The 20,886-nt window shown below is 38.2% G+C and overlaps 1 protein-coding gene across 1 annotated transcript in view; it reads right to left on the bottom strand.

The window, feature by feature from the left end:
• The window catches only part of LOC124616382 (neural-cadherin-like), a 312,303-nt gene that overhangs the window by 43,337 nt on the left and 248,080 nt on the right, over positions 1 to 20,886 (bottom strand). Inside the window, exon 21 of the mRNA XM_047144688.1 lies at positions 490 to 690. Coding sequence (XP_047000644.1) covers positions 490 to 690 — 201 coding nt within the window. The remainder of the gene's footprint in view (positions 1 to 489; positions 691 to 20,886) is intronic.

Raw genomic sequence — 20,886 nt, 5'->3', positions numbered from 1 at the left:
TCCTGCGAATTTGCTCTATCTTTTCTCCATTTTTGGTGAAAGGATTTTAGGGAATTCTGAAAATTAAAAACTTAAAAATTTCTGTCTTGTCATGACTGCACCAATTTTTTAGTTTCAACATCCAGTAAATATTTACTTATCTTCAGTCAGAAATGTTACTAGCACCTACCCATCATATTTGTTTAGCTTTTTGTGACTCAAAAAGGGATAAAGTATTTTCTACCATCAAAAAAATGAAAGAAATCGAGTAAAGTGAAATATGTTTATTATTCCCTTTTACAACTGTCAGACAAATTAGTTGTTGTCACCTTACCTTATGTGGAATAGAACCTCATTTTGGAACTTTAATAACAGACAATCTGTCACTTCATAATCTTTACTCTCAAGAGAACAGGTTTTTATGCACCTTTATGCAAATGCTCTGTTGTAATCAAAAGTTTTGAATCTTCTGTGTAATTCCAGAATTAAATGGTAACAAAATGTACTCACTGGATAATGTCTCTGTTGATGCATCCATTGATTTTTTACTATCCAGTTGCACATTTGTCACATCTGATTCCATCATAGAATCCTTCCCACCACCTTCATCATCATATTTTATGATGTTTTCTCCAACACAATCTTCCTCTTTTTTCTTTTGTGTGTCTTCTTTGCATATGGCATTATACACAATTAAAATCAAGATTAACACTGAAATAAGGAATAATATTCATTAAACAATGAAGTAGCTCACAAGCTGTACACAATGTAAGAACAGATGTTTAATCTAAAATGTGGTCTCCCAATATTTAATTCTCATCATTTAGTAATTTACAATGAATTACTTCTATCTTTCAGATTCTCTTCAACTTCTGATTTAATCTATGTTCCATTTCCAACAACTCATATCATTTAGTTTACCCTACAGAAAATGTAAGATGGTTTCATTATAACTTTAGTTTAAAAAAGTTTTTAAAAAAAGGATAAAAGTTGCAAAAAAATTTGTGGCAGTTAACAATATCAAAATACCTACTGAAATACATTACTCAGAAAAAAGGTGTACTCAGTTATGCTTAACTATAAACTTATAGGTTAGATCATTAGAAGGAAGTGTATCCTGAATAAATTACACTTCTTTTATGGAGTTTGGGTTTTGCAAAAGTGTCAGTGAATTAGGCATGTTCCCAATTTTGATAAACAATGTCACTGGTATGGTTTCAAATATCTGTGAAGCATATGACTTTAATCTGTCATTAACTACTGAGATCAAAACACACTATATTAAACAAAAAAAATTAGAGTCCAAAAGAAATAATGAATCTATAATTACAGTACTAGAAAAAATACCTTCTTCCTCTTAATTAAAATAGAATTTAGGTGATATAGGGGTTAATAATGCAGCTACCAAAATCTTTGGTCACTTACTCAATTTCACTAAATGCCTAAAAGAAAGGAAATTTAATATGAAAGTAAGTAAGAAAAGATTCTTCTGGGTAACTCCTCATATTTTGTACAAGATTTTTTATTCAGAAATTTGTACCTATGTTTACCTCATACATAACATATTTATTTCTGCTGTTTAATTATACTTTGTGGACTAATATGCAAGTGTTAGCATGAAACTATATTCAAATATTGGTTATGTTAATACTCTGCAAATTGATGTAGTCTGTAATAAATTGTGTATATGGACTATGTAACATGTAACTACTAACTTAGTATCCAGTTTCTTATCTCAAACATTTCCTTCATTACTCTTCCTCCTACAAACACAGGCATTGCACAATAACACATTGCTTGACAGTTTTCTGATTCCCAGTTTCTTTGAAGCTTTAGAGGTGGAACTGTTGAACGAGGTCTCATCAGTTTTCAAGCTATCTCAGTACAAGCAATACTATCATTAATAATTGCATCCATTTTCCTCCATTGCTAACTTCAATTGTGTTTTACCATTAAGAAAACTCCAATCTTTTGCAAGTAAAATTTATTCTTGAATGCCAGACATGTTTCACTTAGTTATGTTAGGCATCTTCAGTGGTATTCAATTTTGTGTCCTGTTCATGCAGTATACATTTCTTGCTGTAAATATTTATTTGTACACAACCTATACTACAGTAAACTGCACATGCTTGCACTACTCTTGGTAAGATGTTTTAGAGCTCCAAAAGTGGGGAGGTAATAGTCACGTGTGCATGAGCTGTGTGTGTGTGTTTTCTTTTTTTTCTTTTTTGAAGAAGGCTTTGGCTAACCCTATAACTGTCTTTTCACTGTGCCTGTCTGCAACTCAACATATCATCTTTACTGTGAGCACCAATCTATCCTTTTCAAAATATTCTTGTATATGAAAATATTGATTCTGATGTCTTATTGCATTATGCACACTATTTATTTTAATGTATTATCGTGTAACATTAGCTCATAAGTACTACCATTAATTTACTATATTGCAACATGATGTATCAATTACCGTAAATTTTTAAAAATTTTTAAAAATCAAGACTGTAAATAGAAAACAACACTTACTATTCCCATGTCAAAATGACTATAATGGTATTGGTATTAATGGAACTTGCAATAGTATAAATAAATACACGAATCCTCCTAGTAACCCGATACTTTAACACATCTGTCTTCAAATTCATAGATGACATCTTCATGGTCTAAACTCCTGATGGTCAGATTCTACTCCTTCTCATTATCCTAAACATTCTCAAACTAGCTATCTGCTGGTTGGCAGCACAGGTGCCCCTCAGTAGCTGCATCAGTGTTAGTCATGCAGTCATTTTCTAATGGCTAAGTGATTTTTTAAAACATCTTTAATAAGTAATCTCATTCTATTGTATTTCATTTATATGGGCAAGTGATGGTTTTTTGACCTGAGATTTTGTATTTAAATTATCGCATAAAATCGCATCACACATAGTATGCCACATTTTGCTCTTAGTAAACGCTGTCAAATATCACGTAACAACCATGATCTGTGATGGTTAAGAGTTACATTTTATTGTGAATAAGTTACTTAAGATGTACTGTGGTTAGTTGAGTGCTTAGTTCATGCATTAAATGGGAATAACTGCCTTTTTATGTTACATCATGCACCTGAGACATTAACCTGTATGCCAAATTTTTGCCACCCATAAATAACAAAAATTCGTGTTAAGTTATTTAGTTCTATTTTTAAGTGTTGGATCAATATTGCTGTAGATTCCACCTCTGGGGGAGTAGTGATATCAGGAAGGGCATTCGGTCACCATCTGTCACTAACATTGCCAAAATCTGTATAACAGCACCGGCCTTGTGGAGAATACAGGAACAGGCAAGGAAGAGGAGGAAGAGGAGGAAGAAGAAGAAGAAGAAGAAGAAAGCAAAAAAATGCGAAGTTCCATTGGGGAGATTTCAGTGGGGATCTCAAGGGGGATGAACTCAGACACACACTGTGCTAATATTTAGAGAATATTCTGACTCTTGCACATGAGATTTCCTCTAGAGGCAGAATGATTGAGTACACAGATTCCACCTCTGGGGGAGTAGTGATATCAGGAAGGGCATTCAGTCACCATCTGTCACTAACATTGCCATAATCTGTATAACAGCACCGGCCTTGTGGAGAATACAGGAACAGGCAAGGAAGAGGAGGAAGAAGAAGAAGAAGAAGAAGAAGAAGAAGAAGAAGAAAGCAAAAAAATGCGAAGTTCCATTGGGGAGATTTCAGTGGGGATCTCAAGGGGGATCTCAACATGGCTATCCCATGGAATTGTAGGTCTTGCATAAAACAAGACAATGTCTGAACAAGAAGCAAAGATTTGTGCCCATTAGGCTAAATCAGTTTACATGAAATTTTAACTAGACAGGTTAAATGGAGGATGATGGCCGCTTGTTAAAGGTAACAAGTTATGGGCATAAGGGGAACAGTTCTTCAACTTCTTCAATTACATATTCACTTACAGTATGCAGTAAGTCTGAACTGTTACCTGAAGTAGGAGGGGAAGAGCCTCATCCAGTTATGGGTCACAGTATGGTGCAGCAGACTTCTAGCAAAGAAACTAATGAGGTAATGGTCCAATCTGACATGTCAAAACCTACCCAAAAATGTTTCACAAAGGAAGAATACATCAAAAGATATGCACCATCAAAATTTCAGCTGCTAAGGTGCACTTTTTTAAAAGAAATGTTACAGTGCCTCCATTTTGCTGCAAGAAGAACCACATATAGCAGCAGTTTTCCTAACATGCAAGTTGGCAAATAAGCAGATGCAACTATGGCAAAAGAACATAGCACTGCACAGCACGAAGTTCACAATGCACACATGTGAATTTTTAGCACTTAAACCATACCAAAAATGTCTCAAATCATTAATTTTGCAGTTCATATCAACAGCTAAACTGTTAAACAAGTAACTGGCAGACAAAATAAAATGAAGGCAGTGTATGATGATACATTACAGATGACTTCCATCAGTCAGTACTAATTTGTTGACATTAAAGATTTTATAACTGTTCCTGTATCACAGTTCTTATAATAATTTTAGTGACAATGAAACAGTTCTTTGTAGTCATCACAAAAATGCTAAGTGTCCACTGGATGATGAAAACAAACATTTTGCTTATACCCCACACCCTTGATAAAAGATAAATTAATGCATTCAGACTCTTCCCAGTCATTTTTAGTTTCGTTTTGGAAAGAAATAAGAAATGGTCATGGGCACTGTTCTGCATACTGTACTGTGTACCTACAATACTTGATAAAATTTGTAAAATGTGGTGATGCAAACAGACAATGTTGAAATGACTGAAATTTAATAGTAACATTCTGCTGACAAAGAGCTATCAGAAATTCTACTGGCTGACAATTTTCTGAAAACTGCTTTATACTGTTCAAATATATTTTTATCGAGAGGCTGAATCGCACCATTAGTTCTGGGTGGAATCACAACTATATTAACTGTTTTTTCAATTGTCGCCCTGAAGACAGAGGTGTCATTATGTCCAGCCAAAGAATCTAACAAAAGCAATGAATTATTTTCTGCAGATGGAAAGAAGAGGTTTTGATGTAACATTGAAAATTATTTCCCTCTTTTTCCAGCTTTTGCTGAACTGATTCCAAGATTTTTGCGAGTAAACGGTCCTTTTTTTTCTAATTGTGGTTCTAATTTGCCTTGAGGTTACTGAGGACAGACATGAAGCAGTGGAATCAGTATTCCATTGGCACTTACCACTGGCATTGTTGTACACAAATGTGTCATAGCATTCATCAATTGTACAAGTGACTCTCTCTCTGGTTGGCTTTATACAAAGATTTTAGAGGATAGCAAGAAGCTATCATATTTGCTATGAATTTCTCTATAGTGTTACCTATTAATCAAATCTACTCTACACATTTACTTGAGACAAATTTTGTAATTTTGCAACCTTCCTTATATAATTTCCTGATTCTGTTTAACAAGGTCAAAGAAACCCATAAAACAGTAATGTTCATCTCACTTGCAATTCAAAGTGCCCAGGCTCACAGATCTTCATCAGTAACAGTGTACTGATTATCACATGCAGTTCTACATTTTTCAAATAGTCTTTCTTTCATACTTTTGCGAGCTTTATTTTGGCTCATGATTTGTACTTTGTGTAATTTTTTCTTCCATTTATACAATTCATGATCAGATTTTATGAAGCAAAACTGGCTTTGCACACTGCTTAAATTGTATTGTTTCCTCTCTCCCATGAGAAACCAAAAAATTTACAGATTTTTCTGTGTCACCAAAAGCTATTACTGTTTGTTGTCTTTGAGCTTGGAAGCTGGTCTAATCTTGTTATGGACTTCAATTGGCACAATAATCATTGCTGAACCCACAATTCACAGAATCATCCAAGTTATTCCCCATTTCTTGTAATGTTTCCACAGTTACTAAAAAAATGGCAACATCATTCAAATGAATAGTCACTAAATTAACTAATAAATAATGCACATCTAGGTCTTCAGGACAAGTAGATGATTTTGACTGAGTACCACATTCTCCATATTTCACCTTTGTGAGGTTGAAAACATTAGTTTGATTCCACATTACTGTGAAATGCTGGAATTGGCACAAAGACAGATGCTATTAGCACGCTTATACAAAGAAATTACAAAGAAAATTAATTCAGTTTTGTCTCCATAGTTAATACTTAGCAGACCCACAAAGGCAGTTACTAATTATTAAAGGTTTAAGTCAGTTGCAAATTCAATCATATAGAAACTGAGAACAATTATCAAAGAAACCATCTATAGAAACTGAAATTCACTTTACAAATTATGATCATGTTGTGCCATGTTGTCTGTTTACAGATATGGCATCAACCAAGGCTATATCCTCATCATGTTGCACATGCACTATCTGCTACATCTACAGTACGCGTGCATATTTCTCCACCCACCACATGAGCTACGAATCTGCCAATTTTCAACATTAAAAAAATATATATAGTTAGAGTGTGTCTTAACAACTAAATCCCGACTTTTTTTGCTGCATATTCTCCCTGTATAACAAATTTCAGGGGAGGTTTTGACATGTTCTAGTGGACCATTCCCTAGATCATTAACAAAAGAAATTAGTAAGAAAACCATCTTGCTGCTATGTAAAAGGCATTGCAGGTGTGTAGGCCAGATGGTAAAGGGACGGGGTACCAGGCCACTACTATTGTGAAGCCAAGTTCTAGCCTTAGCCAGGTAACAGAGGATCCAGAGAAATTGTTAATGTTTGGTGGCCATGTGTGACATGTTTGCATTGTTCTGCTGGTAGATACCATCATGTGAAGGAAAACAAAGTGCATGCAGGGGTAGACATGGTCCCCAAGGATAGATGCATACTTGTGTTACATCATTGTACCCTCCAGAATGATGAGATCACCCAGAGAATGCCACAAAAACATTCCCCAGACCATAATGTTACCTTCTCCAACATGGATCCTTCCTACAATTCTTGCAGGGCTACACAGGTCAAATGTCACCTGTCCAATGGAATATAAAACATACTTCATCTGAACAGGCCACTTGTCACCAGTCAGGGGATATCCAGCTGTGGTATTGGCATGCAAATTCCAGACTTTCTCATTGACGAACTGAAGTCAGTATGGCTGCATGAACCAGGTGCCTGCTGCTGATGCCCATATGCAGCAATTTTTACTTAATGGTCATTGAGTGGACACTGTTGATAGCCCCTTGGTTCATCTGGATGATCAGTAGCTCAACTGTTATATGTCTGATTGCCCATGCATATCACTGCAGCCTTTTTTTCACCCATATACCTGTGGTCCTTGGTGAATCCTAAATGCCACAGCCTCAGTTTCAGATAGTGCCATTTTGCCACACTTGGTATATTTTAACCATGGTGGCATGAGAACACTTTTTAAACTTAGCCTTTCAGAATTGATTCCACCCTTGGTCCACAAGCCAATGATCATACCTTACTGGACATCAGATAAACAGCTCAATTCCCACATTATTATGATGACTGCACTGCTTTCCATGTCCCCCAGACATGATTTACATATACCCTAGCCTGCTAGCACTACCACCTGCCATCTGTGAATGCTTATTGCACATTGACATCGACCATAGGTGGTGGACACATTAATGTGCCTTGCCTGTGTAGATCCCCATTGGGATACTTTGAACTGTTTATGAGGACAGAATGAGATTTTCACTCTGCAGCGGAGTGTGCGCTGATATGAAACTTCCTGGCAGATTAAAACTGTGTGCCCGACCAAGACTCGAACTCGGGACCTTTGCCTTTCGCGGGCAAGTGCTCTACCAACTGAGCTACCGAAGCACGACTCACGCCCGGTACTCACAGCTTTACTGGCAGAAGTAAAGCTGTGAGTACCGGGCGTGAGTCGTGCTTCGGTAGCTCAGTTGGTAGAGCACTTGCCCGCGAAAGGCAAAGGTCCCGAGTTCGAGTCTCGGTCGGGCACACAGTTTTAATCTGTTTATGAGGAGTTTGGATTCCTTGCTATGCTATCTGCCTTTGGAAACCTTAATCTGATCCTAAAATTAGCTCTCAGTAATTAACTTTCCAACACAGGTGGATAAAGTCAGTATGGCCATAACCAATAATTTTTTCTTAGATGAAGATCAAAGTAAGATAATAACTGTATACCCAGCAACATATGTGTCCTCCGATCATGGTGAACAATTGGATAGGATAAATAATATAGTGTCTTACAGAATAGATGCTCTTCATTTAGAATTATTAAAGACTCTAGGACTAATATTTTTAAGTACAGTTACAACAGACGACCTGGGATCAAATTTATAATTAACCGAATGCTGACATACAATTTAGTTTGTTGTTGTTGTTGTTGTTGTGGTCTTCAGTCCTGAGACTGGTTTGATGCAGCTCTCCATGCTACTCTATCCTGTGCAACCTTCTTCATCTCCCAGTAACTACTGCAACCTACATCTTTCTGAATCTGCTTAGTGTATTCATCTCTCGGTCTCCCTCTACAATTTTTACCCTCCATGCTGCCCTCCAGTACTAAATTGGTGATCCCTTGAAGCCTCAGAACATGTCCTGCCAACTGATCGCTTCTTCTAGTCAATTTGTACCACAAACTTCTCTTCTCCCCAATCCTATTCAATACCTCCTCATTAGTTATATGGTCTACCCATCTAATATTCAGCATTCTTCTGTAGCATCACATTTTGAAAGCTTCTATTCTCTTCTTGTCCAAACTAGTTAACATCCATGTTTCACTTCCATACATGGCTACACTCCATTCAAATACTTTCAGAAACGACTTCCTGACACTTAAATCTATACTCGATGTTAACAAACATCTCTTCTTCAGAAACGCTTTCCTTGCCATTGCCAATCTACATTTTATATCCTCTCTACTTTGACCATCATCAGTTATTTTGTTCCCCAAATAGCAAAACTCCTTTACTACTTTAAGTGTCTCATTTCCTAATCTAATTCCCTCAGCATCACCTGACTTAATTCGACTACCTTCCATTATCCCCATTTTGCTTTTGTTGATGTTCATCTTATATCCTCCTTTCAAGACACTGTCCATTCCGTTCAACTGCTCTTCCAAGTTCTTTGCTGTCTCTGACAGAATTACAATGTCATCAGCGAAAATTGTAAATGGCCCTTCGCTCCCTGTATTTTACCCCTGCCACCTTCAGAATTTGAAAGAGAGTATTCCAGTCAACATTGTCAAACGCTTTCTCTAAGTCTACAAATGCTAGAAACGTAGGTTTGCCTTTCCTTAATCTAGCTTCTAAGATAAGTCATAGGGTCAGTATTGCCTCACGTGTTCCAATATTTCTACGGAATCCAAACTGATCTTCACCGAGGTCAGCTTCTACCAGTTTTTCCATTCGTCTGTAAAGAATTCGCGTTAGTATTTTGCATCCGTGACTTATTAAACTGATTGTTCGGTAATTTTCACATCTGCCAACACCTGCTTTCTTTGGGATTATATTCTTCTTGAAGTCTGAGGGTATTTCGCCTGTCTCATACATCTTCCCCACCGGATGGTAGAGTTTTGTCAGGACTGGCTCTCCCAAGGCTGTCAGTAGTTCTAATGGAATGTTGTCTACTCCCGGGGCCTTGTTTTGACTTAGGTCTTTCAGTACTCTATCAAACTCTTCATGCAGTATCGTATTTCCCATTTCATCTTCATCTACATCCTCTTCCATTTCCATAACATTGTCCTCAAGTACATCGCCCTTGTATAGACACTCTATATACTCCTTCCACCTTTCTGCTTTCCCTTCTTTGCTTAGAACTGGGTTTCCATCTGAGCTCTTGATATTCATACAAGTGGATCTCTTTTCTCCAAAGGTCTCTTTAATTTTCCTGTAGGCAGTATCTATCTTACCCCTAGTGAGACAAGCCTCTACATCCTTACATTTGTCCTCTAGCCATCCCTGCTTAGCCATTTTGCACTTCCTGTCGATCTCATTTTTGAGACGTTTGTATTCCTTTTTGCTTGCTTCATTTACTGCCTTTTTGATATTTTCTCCTTTCATCTATTAAATTCAATATTTCTTCTGTTACCCAAGGATTTCTGTTAGCCCTCGTCTTTTTACCTACTTGATCCTCTGCTGCCTTCACTACTTCATCTCTCAAAGCTACCCATTCTTCTTCTACTGTATTTCTTTCCCCCATTCCTGTCAATTGTTCCCTTATGCTCTCCCTGAAACTCTGTACAACCTCTGGTTTAGTCAGTTTATCCAGCTCCCATCTGTTTAAATTCCCACCTTTTTGTAGTTTCTTCAGTTTTAATCTACAGTTCATAACCAATAGATTGTAGTCACAGTCCACATCTGCCCCTGGAAATGGTTTACAATTTAAAACCTGGTTCCTAAATCTCTGTCTTACCATTATGTAATCTATCTGAAACCTGTCAGTATCTCCAGGCTTCTTCCATGTATACAACCTTCTTTTATGATTACTGAACAAAGTGTTAGCTATGACTAAGTTGTGCTCTGCGCAAAATTCTACCAGGCGGCTTCCTCTTTCATTTCTTAGCCCCAATCCATATTCACCTACTACGTTTCCTTCTCTCCCTTTTCCTACTACCGAATTCCAGTCACTCATGACTATTAAGTTTTCATCTCCCTTCACTATCTGAATAATTTCTTTTATTTCATCATACATTTCTTCAATTTCTTTGTCATCTGCAGAGCTAGTTGGCATATAAACTTGTACTATTGTAGTAAGCGTGGGCTTCATGTCTATCTTGGCCACAATAAGGCGTTCACTATGCTGTTTGTAGTAGCTTACCCGCACTCCTATTTTTTTATTCATTATTAAACCGACTCCTGCACAATTTAGTTTATCCCATGGTAAATTCATATTATTATTTGAAAATAGTTTTCCACATAAGCTAATCAGAAAAGACATTAAACAGCACTGTAAAAATTCATGGATAACTAGATGAATTAAAGCATTTAGTGAAAGGAAGAGGGAAACACACCTATTGACAACAATAAGTGAAGATCCTACAGTAGGAGTGAACTGCAAAAACTATTCAGAATTACTGAGAAAACTTATGAAAAAAAATCAAGTGCATTATTTCAGAAGTCAGTAATTTTGATAACATATTAAATCTATGCAAAGTGTAGTGAAATGAAAGATGGGATGACAGGTGCACAGAACAGGGTAACATCATTACTCATTTAAAGGGAAGGGCAATAAATGATTAGTCACAGATAGTAGATATGTTTAATAATCATATAGCAGTATGTTGAAAAAGTATGTCAATAAACAAAAGTCTCACTTACTTCTTCTGAAATTAAGAAAATCATACATTCTGTCAAAAATAAAACCCCATCTGGATTTTATGGCGTTTTCAACAGAGTATTAAAGATTTGTTCCCGTATAATACTGGCTGACTTTTCTAAAATATGTAATGCATCACTAACTCAGAGATTCTTAAAACCTATTATCAGAAAGGTGATAGATGGGATGTCAAAACTGCTTACACATTTCACCACACGACACCATTTTCTGAAATTTTTGAGAATGATCCATATTGTGGAACAATATTTCACCTGTGCAATCATAATATCTCTTCAGTAAACCACAGCATGGATTTGATGGGATAGTGAACCTATGTATAATGGCACATTTAACAAAAAGAAGTTCAAAGATTTACTTAATAATTCAACCAATGTAAACAGGGGAGATTCTTCTGACTGAGAAGAAAATGATTATGGGGGTCCACAAGGTTCAATCTTAGAACCATTATTGTTTCTCACTAATGTAAGTGACTTTCCATTTAATATACAACAAGCAGAGTTAGTTCTTTCTGCTTATGACACTAGTATTCCAATCAATCCCAAAATACACATAGCAACAGAAGAAATGGTAAGCAATGTTTTTAATACACACATCAAAAAAATGTTTTGCTTCATCCCGGTTCCCAGAGCTCCTGGAGACAGATGTTGACTGTGGATATTGTGTCACAGACACAGTCGCTTTGACTGTTCAGAGATGTCACTAAACCCACCCAAATATGTAAACAACCATGCATGAGAAGCGCCTATTAGACAGAGGGGGTCCAACAGCCGATCAGTTCCAGTCATTCCACCAGAAAGGAGGTACAAGGCTTGTGTTGTCTGTAGTTCAACCACGCCTAGACAGTCAATATCACAGTTCCATTGTTACTTTGTGTCAGGAAAAGCTCTCAACAAGAGAAGCGTCCAAGCCTCTCCGAGTGAACCAAAGTGATGTTATTCGGACATGGAGGAGCTACAGACAGACAGGAACTTCCAATGACATGCCTCACTCAGGCCCCTGAAGGGCTACTACTGCAGTGGACGACCATTACCCACAGATTATGGCTCAGAAGAACTCTGACAGCAACGCCACCATGTTGAATAGTGCTTTTCGTGCAGGCACAAGAAGTCATGCTATGACTCAAACTGTGCGCAATAGGCTGCATGATGTGCGCACTTCAGACAGACGTTGGTGCATGCCTGTATTCGTCGTGGCATACTATCCACAAGTTCATCAAGACACTGTTGGTCCATATTGCCCCACTCCTCAACGGCGATCTGGCGTAGATCCCTCAGAGTGTTTGGTGGGTTATGTCGTCCATAAACACCATGCAGCATGATACAGATGGGCCCAGCAACATGCCGAATGGACCGCTCAGGATTGGCATCACATTCTCTTCACCAATGAGTGTTGCATATGCCTTCAACCAGACAATCGTTGGAGACGTGTTTGGAGGCAACCCGAACAGGCTGAATGCCTTAGACACACTGTCCAGCAAGTGCAGCAAGGGGGGCTGGCATTATGTGGGGCTGACGTATGCCGCTGGTAGTCGTGGAAGGCACCAAAACAGTTGTACGATATGTGAATGCCATCCTCTGACCGATACTGCAACCATATCAGCAGCATATTGGTGAGGCATTCATCTTGATGGATGACAATTCGCGCCCCCACTGTGCACATCTTGTGAATTACTTCCTTCAGGATAATGACATTGCTTGACTGAAGCGGCTAGCATGTTCTCCAGACATGAACCCCATCGAACATTCCTGGGATCGATTGAAAAGGGCTGTTAATGGATGACGTAACCCACCAAACACTCTGAGGGATCTATGCCAGATCGCCATTGAGGGGTGGGACAATCTGGACCAACAGTGCCTTGATGAACTTGTGGATAGTATGCCACGACGAATACAGGCATGCATCAATGCAAGTGGACTTGCTACTGGTTATTAGAGGTACGGGTGTGTACAGCAATCTTGACCACCTCTGAAGTTCTCGCTGTGTGGTAGTACAACATGCAATGTGTGATTTTCATGAGCAATAAAAAGGGTGTAAATGGTGTTTATGTTGATCTCTATTCCAATTTTCTGTATTGGTCTTGAACTCTTGGAACTGAGGTGATGCAAAACTTTTTTTGATGTGTGTAGTTTTGCTGACTGGTTTTCTATAAATGGCATCATGTCAATTTTTAAAAGACACAACAAATACAGTTTTGCACATCTATAGATGCTACACCAATAGTAATAATAACTATGGTGGAAACTTCATAACTTTTAGGTGCCTATACTGGTGAGAAATTAGGAAAAAAATTTGGAAGTATTAAAATAACTTAGTTCAGTCTCATTTGCACTTCAAATTATTGCAAATCTTTGGGAGAGAGTAGCAAGTAACTGCAAATATATTTTGTGTATTTTCATTCAGTAATAGAAAAATGTTCTGAGTTAACTCATCTTTCAGGAACAATACGTTTATTGTGTAAAAAAGTACTGTAATATGTGGTTCTCACCCATGATCATTTTGTAGACAGCTGTTTGAGGAGTTAAGCATTTTAACTTCACAATCTATTTATTCCCTAATATACTTTGTCATAAATAACCCACTGCTGTTCAAAAGAAACAATGACACACATAATTACAACATCGGAAGAAAAAAGTAACAGTCATTGTTCCAAATTAAGGTCATCTCTAGCAGAAAACAAGTTTCACAATGCTGCCACCAATATTTATCACTTTCCCCCAATGATACAGAATGTCTGACAGGCAGCAAAAGTAAGTTTTAAAACAACTGGAAAAGTGTCTCCTGGACAACTCCTATTCCACAGCAGAATTTATATTTTTGTAGATTGTACAATGTGATGGGTACAAATTACTAAATCATATCTGCATTTAAAAGGAAGGTCGGCATGCAGTCTTACTTAAATATGAATGTGTAATGTGAATATAAAATGACTCATTCAACATCATTATGATTAATTGTACAAATGATCCATGGAAACTAAAACTAATTAACTTCAATGTGGTCTTAACCTTCACAACTCCATTTCCGAAAGATTTTGTTTTACAGCATGGGCACCACTTGCACCCAATTCAGCAATGTCAGTGCAAATATTGTGATAACCTTGCAAGCATCTTTGCAGAAAGACAATATTATGTTCAGTTAATTCATAAATACATCTCTTTATTATTTATTAAATAAATCTCTTTTACTGCTACGCATGCAACTGCATATGCTATGGTATGCAATATGTCCCAAAATGCTGAAGAATATTGGTTTGTTCTTTTTTCATGTGATGTCAACAGTGAGCATAATGGACTTATGGAGGCATCATTAGTTCACAGGCAATTCCATATAAAATCCCAAAAATGCGCTTTTTCACCATTTTTTGTACCAAAACTAAGTTGTGTATACCAAGCGGAATATGCACAGAAAATGGCTGAGATTTTTTTGATATATTCCTAAGATCCAGATCTCAAGTAATATTGAAGATTTTCTTAATATATTTGTCTGTTACTGAGATACAGAGATTCAAATTTTACCCTAGTTCTATATGAAAAATCAGGTATGACACAAAATCTAAATAATAAATAACCACAGAAATTGCTCAGTTCTTATTAGCACATTCACGAGGCATTTATCCAGAAGTGTGAGAAATACTCCATAAAGTGGAATGAGGCAGTGGGAAAGAGTAGGAAAAGTAATAAGTACTGGAAGATAGTAGGCAGTGGTTGTGGTACAGAAAAAACAAAGGAGACAATGGCAGAGTGAGAGAAAGACAGGGACACAGCGGTAGTGGAACTTAGTTGACAAGGGCAGGACAGTGCTGGGAAAATAGTGATGGAGACAGTGCCAGTGAGAGAGGAATAGAGATGGAGAAAGTGGGAATGAGTGATAGCCAGTGATAATGACAGAGAGGATCTATGAGAATGACAAGGAGGAAGAGAGAGACAGTGACAGCAAGAAGAGACAGCAACAGTGGGAAGGAAAGAATGAGAGAGAGATAGCAAAAGATAGATAGTGACAGTGAGAGGGGACAGTAGTAGTAGGACGGAATGAAGGAGACTGTGGCTATGAGACAGGAGACAATGACAATTAGAGAGACACAAAGAGACAATGACAATGAGCTGGGCCAAATGAGTAAGTGAGAATGGGCAAGTGGGAATGGATTGGTATGAGCAGCTTATAGCGATGGGCCAGGGGGTGTGAGTGAGTTACAGTTAGGTGAGCCTGTGGGAGTGAGAGGTGACTTTCATGTTAAAAGGAACTTGAATATATTCATATGCCAAAATTTTTGGGAAAATTTTTAGAGGTTATCAGGAAGGTAGAATGATCCACTTTTTGTTCAGCGTCTTTTAAATAGCAGCTTACTCACCTTTTGTATTCCAATAGAATCATTTCTTCATTGGTGATTTATACTCATATCTCCAGCAAATCTGTTGCTATTGCTTGCCTCTCATGAGTGAGTACTCTATGTATCAACCAAAGGCCTAGTGAAACATCTACATCCTTCACTGGGACATCAACCATTTCTTTTACCACTTAACACATGGTCATTTGAAAGACCCTGCCCAAATCCCTGCCTTCCTCTTCAAATGGTTATTACATCATCGACCCCTAAACATGTCACAGTTCATCCACACACCACTTATATTCTCTTGTAAATGCAAGATCTGTCCTGTACACCCATCAAACAGTTCCTACTGAAGCACTACACAGACAATTCGTTATTATTATGTGTGGAGGCAGCTATGTCATCTACCAGCTGTGTTGCAACTGCTGTGCAGTTTACAAGGTAGTTACATCTAAGGTATCTTATCCACTGTTGGCTGGGTATGGGCTTGTTCACTCAGGATTCCTGAACGATGAACAGTTATCAAGTACCATAAACCCTAAGAATGTTTCATCTACTGCTGATGGCAGTGACACTAAAAGGTGCTACATCTCAGAGTATGGGGATCTTAACTTAATGGTGTAACATCTTTTCTTTTTTTTCATGGAATTGACTGCTGCTGAAGTCGCTTTAGTAACCTCACTGTATGTGTTTAGGGAAGATATGGATATATCAATATGCATAGCATTGCCCACAACCTGAGAGGGCACCTTCGTTGGGGAAGCTGCTGATACCAGAGGCTGGGACCTAAAATTCTGTAGTTGGCCAATATAATATCATCTGGTAGCTTGCTCACCCTCAGCTTTTCCTTCACTAGCTGCTTTTATCTGATTCTTCCTCTATGAAGTGAACTTCAACTGCCACTGCTGTTAACCTGAGGATAGATTGGAGTTGTATTTTGACTACCATACTTTCCAAATTACTGCATGACTAGAGTGACGGGTCTGTTATCTGGACTCCATGGGCTTGTATAATATTTCTATATAATGCTTCTATCTGATGAGCATAGCAGTGGTTAACAGCTTGACCACTGGCAGCATCTGGTAAATGTTTCATTTTGGCCATTTCTCCACGTTATTTTAAAACATCAGTTTTAACGTAATAAATGTGGTGTGGTCAAATTCAATGCAACTTATATATCTGAGGAAGAGATTATTACTGGAAAATAAGAGCTCCAACTACCTGTTATATAATTGCTTTCAGAATAAAAAAACTTATATTTTACACATTTGTGCACTGCGCAAAAACAGTCCATGCACATGAAACTCTGAGGACAAATTTGGCATTTAAATGACACCTGCTTGCTATGTTTGATGGCATGCTTTTGGCCACCAGCTTTGGAGAGTTTGTGGTAACAGCTGTTACGTTTTCTCACTGGAATTTCAACCACTTTGTGATTGCCATTCATTGATGTCTTCCGAACATCATCAACCCCGAGGAACACACTTGCAATAGCCTCGTGGAAAGCAATGATACCCATTTTTTGTTTTGTAATTTGAACAAAGTATGAGCATTTACAAGAGTAGTATTGATAAGTAATACAAAGGCCACTTTGTGGTAACACTTCCACTCACTTCCACAAGCATGAGTCATAGGTTTTCTTTTGATCTGAAAGATCAATGAAGGATTTAGCTGCATTGTAATCCACAGTTGCATTAGGTTTTTTCACTTCACCTCTCCTTGTTTTCACTGCCACAAGCTCAGGTTTATGTTTGGTTGTCAAAAAAATGACATCACTCTTGTCACACCACTTTCCAACAACAACCTTTGAGTTGCTTTCCACAACCACCATTTACCATTCTTCAACTTTTTAGTGATGACAGTTTTCAGATCTCCCCTTCTTTTTGCGTGGAGTGTTCCCACCAGATGAGATTGTGTTCATAGAAGAATGTGCACCAAGTTCACAATAGTGTGAAAGTTATCTACAAAGAGGGTCCTTCCAGAATTTGAAAGTGAATCGATTAATTCTAAAATGGCTGCCATTGTTACATCTACAGCATTAACTTCTTTTACGCAATACACTTTAACATTCCAAGTATATCCATCTACAGCACACACTTGGGATAATTTCCCTCCATATTTAAAACATTTTCCAGGAACATACTGATGAAATCATAACCTTTCGCAAAATGGAACCATTGTTTCATCAATACAAACAGGCGATTCACAAGCTTCCTAATTTTGAACACCTTGTCATGTTCATCTATGTTTTCATTGTCACAAAAATGTATGCAACTGAGGAGCAAATAAAACATATTTTGGGACATAACAGAAGACACCTGGTTTTTGTAAAGTGGATTCTGATACTAATAATCCTCCAGTCTTGGCTTATAATCAGACCCCATCCACAACATAAGCCCCATACATTTTCTCTAGTCAACAACATGGATATCACTCCACAAAGTCAGTCTGGATGATGGTGATAATGTTTCTGCAGCTATTTCACTAACAATCTTTTGCTCAGTATTGTTTGTTTCATTCACTATGAAATTGCACATTTCTTCATCAAGTAAAACATTGTAAACATCAATGGGATGGATATTTGCAGGTAGATTGTCCAAAAGTGCATTACTTACTCCACAGTAGAAAAAAAAAAAAAGTTTAGGTTTTATTCAGGAAGTAGGGAGCCCATCAGCACAAGAGATCTCTTCTGGTGACAGCTCACTTTCACTGTCTTCATCAGTGGAAGATGAAACTTTGTTTTCCCAATTTGTAGACATATTATTTGTAACTTTCACATGTACCTTTTGTTTCTTCAAAGGAACTACTACTACTTCATCTTCACTACTACTCCCGCTAAGGGAATGATCATGGTAATCTGGGTCACAATCACTACCGCTTTCAAAGAGTGATTCATCACATAAATCAATTCCTCCAACCATTTTCAGATTCTCTCCTCTTGTGAATCAATTTTTCACTGAACATCTATATCTTACTGAAAACAAGCACTACACATTGCCACATAGGTAAAAAAAATATCTCTGCCAGCAAGGAACATGTACTGATGTTACATCGTAAACAGGTAACAACTGCCTGTCATCCATTCCTGCCACTACAAAACCAACGTCACAATACTTTTACCACTGGCCGGCATAATGTGAAACTCATTTGATTTCAATGCAGGTGTGACTGTATATGCACCATAGGCAAATACTCAAGAACCCCCATGTGATCAAATATGATGCAAATGGCGAAAATGGAAAAACTGATGTGCATCAACTATGCTGCACAAGGTGGTGAAAGTTTTAATACACACATCAAAAAAAGTTTTGCATCACCCCAGTTCCCAGAACTTCTGAAGACAGACATTGACTGTGGATATCGTATCACAGACACAGTCGCTTTGACTGTTCAGAGATGTCACTAAACCCATCCAAATACGTAAACAACCATGCATAAGCAGCGCCTATTAGATGGAGAAAGTCCAACAGCCGATCAGTTCCAGTACCTCCACCAGAAAGGAGGTACATGGTTCGTGTTGTCTGTAGTTCAACCATGCCTAGATGGTCAATAGTGCAGTTTCATTGTTACTTTGTGCCAGGAAGGGTTCTCAACAAGGTAAGTGTCCAGGTATCTCGGAGTGAACCAAAGCGATGTTCGGACATGGAGGAGATACAGAGAGACAGGAACTGTCAATGACATCCACTTCTCAGGCCACCCAAGGGCTATTACTGCAGTAGATGACCGCTACCTATGGATTATGGCTTGGAGGAACCCTGACAGCAAATCCACCATTTTCAGTAATGCTTTTTGTGCAGCCACAAGACGTCATATTACAACTCGAAATGTGTGCAATAGGCTGTATGATGTGTAACTTCACTCCCAACGTCCATGGTGAGGTCCATCTTTGCAACCATGTCACCATGCAGCATTGTACAGATGGGCCCAACAACATGCCAAATGGACTGCTCAGGATTAGCATCACATTCTCTTCACTGATGAGTGTCGCATACGCCTTCAACCAGACAATCTTTGGAGATGTGCTTGGAGGCAACCCGGTCAGGCTGAACACCTTAGACACACTGTCGAGTGAGTGTAGGATGGTGGAGGTTCTCTGCTGTTTTGGAGTGGCATTACTTGGGGTCGACTTATGCTGCTTGTGGTCATGGAAGGCACCATAACGGCTGTATGATGAGTGAATACCATCCTCCAACAGATAGTGGAACCATATCGGCAGCATATTGGCAAGACATTCATCTTCATGGCCGACAATTTGCACCCCTATCATCCACATCTTGTAAATGACTTCCTTCAGGATAAAAACATCATTCGACTAGAGTGACCAGGCGTTCTCCAGACATGAACCCTATTGAACATACCTGGGATAGATTGAAAAGGGCTGTTAATGGATGACGTAACCCACCAAACTCTCTGAGGGATCTATGCCGAATCGCCGTTGAGGAGTGGGACAATCTGGACCAACAGTGCCTTGATGAACTTGTGGATAGTATGCCATGACGAATACAGGCATACATCAATACGTGAGGATGTGCTACTGGGTATTAGATGTACCAGTGTGTTCAGCAATTGGGGGCACCACCTCTGAAGGTCTCACTTTATGGTGGTACAACCTTCGTGTGATTTTCATGAGCAATAAGAAGGGCAGAAATGATGTTTCTGTACAGGTTCCAGCATCTCGGAACCATGGTGATGGAAAACTTTTTTTTTTTTTATGTGTGTGTTAAAAATGCAACATATGTGTCCAACAGTGCAGTAATGCTTGGTTTTACATTAATTTTGATCAGGAACTATGATAGTTTGCTTTTGTGGAAGATCAGAAAATATAATTTTATGTTCCAGAAAGTTAATTTTAATGCACACAATGTGCTAGGGGATCTTACACAAAATTTCCTAGGAGTGGAACAGTTGAGAGCACTGTATCAAACATATCTCTTGATATGCTCTCCTTCCCCAGCAGATGTTGCTCTCTGGGGTGTACCTGACAGTGTACTCTCCAGTAACAAATTCCTAAGGAATTCAGACCGCAGACTGAGAGGAGCCCAAACAACGGGTAAATAGATGCTGTATGCATAACTACTGTGCTTGAACCTCATGACTATCCAGGTATGGGTGGATCACATTATGACTATTTTCACCTAGCTGGTAATACAGTCATTCCAAAATCTGCAGACAACCTATGTCCTAGTGAACTGAGGAAAGTCGCTCTGCAATCTGAGCCAGGTTAACTATTGAGACCCTCATGTTGCTTGTCATGAATGACACAACATTACAAGCCATTTTATAAAGTCAGAAGAAGGGA

The sequence above is a fragment of the Schistocerca americana genome, chromosome 5 (genome assembly GCF_021461395.2).
Source record: "Schistocerca americana isolate TAMUIC-IGC-003095 chromosome 5, iqSchAmer2.1, whole genome shotgun sequence".
Lineage (NCBI taxonomy): Eukaryota > Metazoa > Arthropoda > Insecta > Orthoptera > Acrididae > Schistocerca > Schistocerca americana.
Note: the sequence above shows the minus strand (reverse complement) of the source record. Positions and strands in the feature narration are given on the sequence as shown.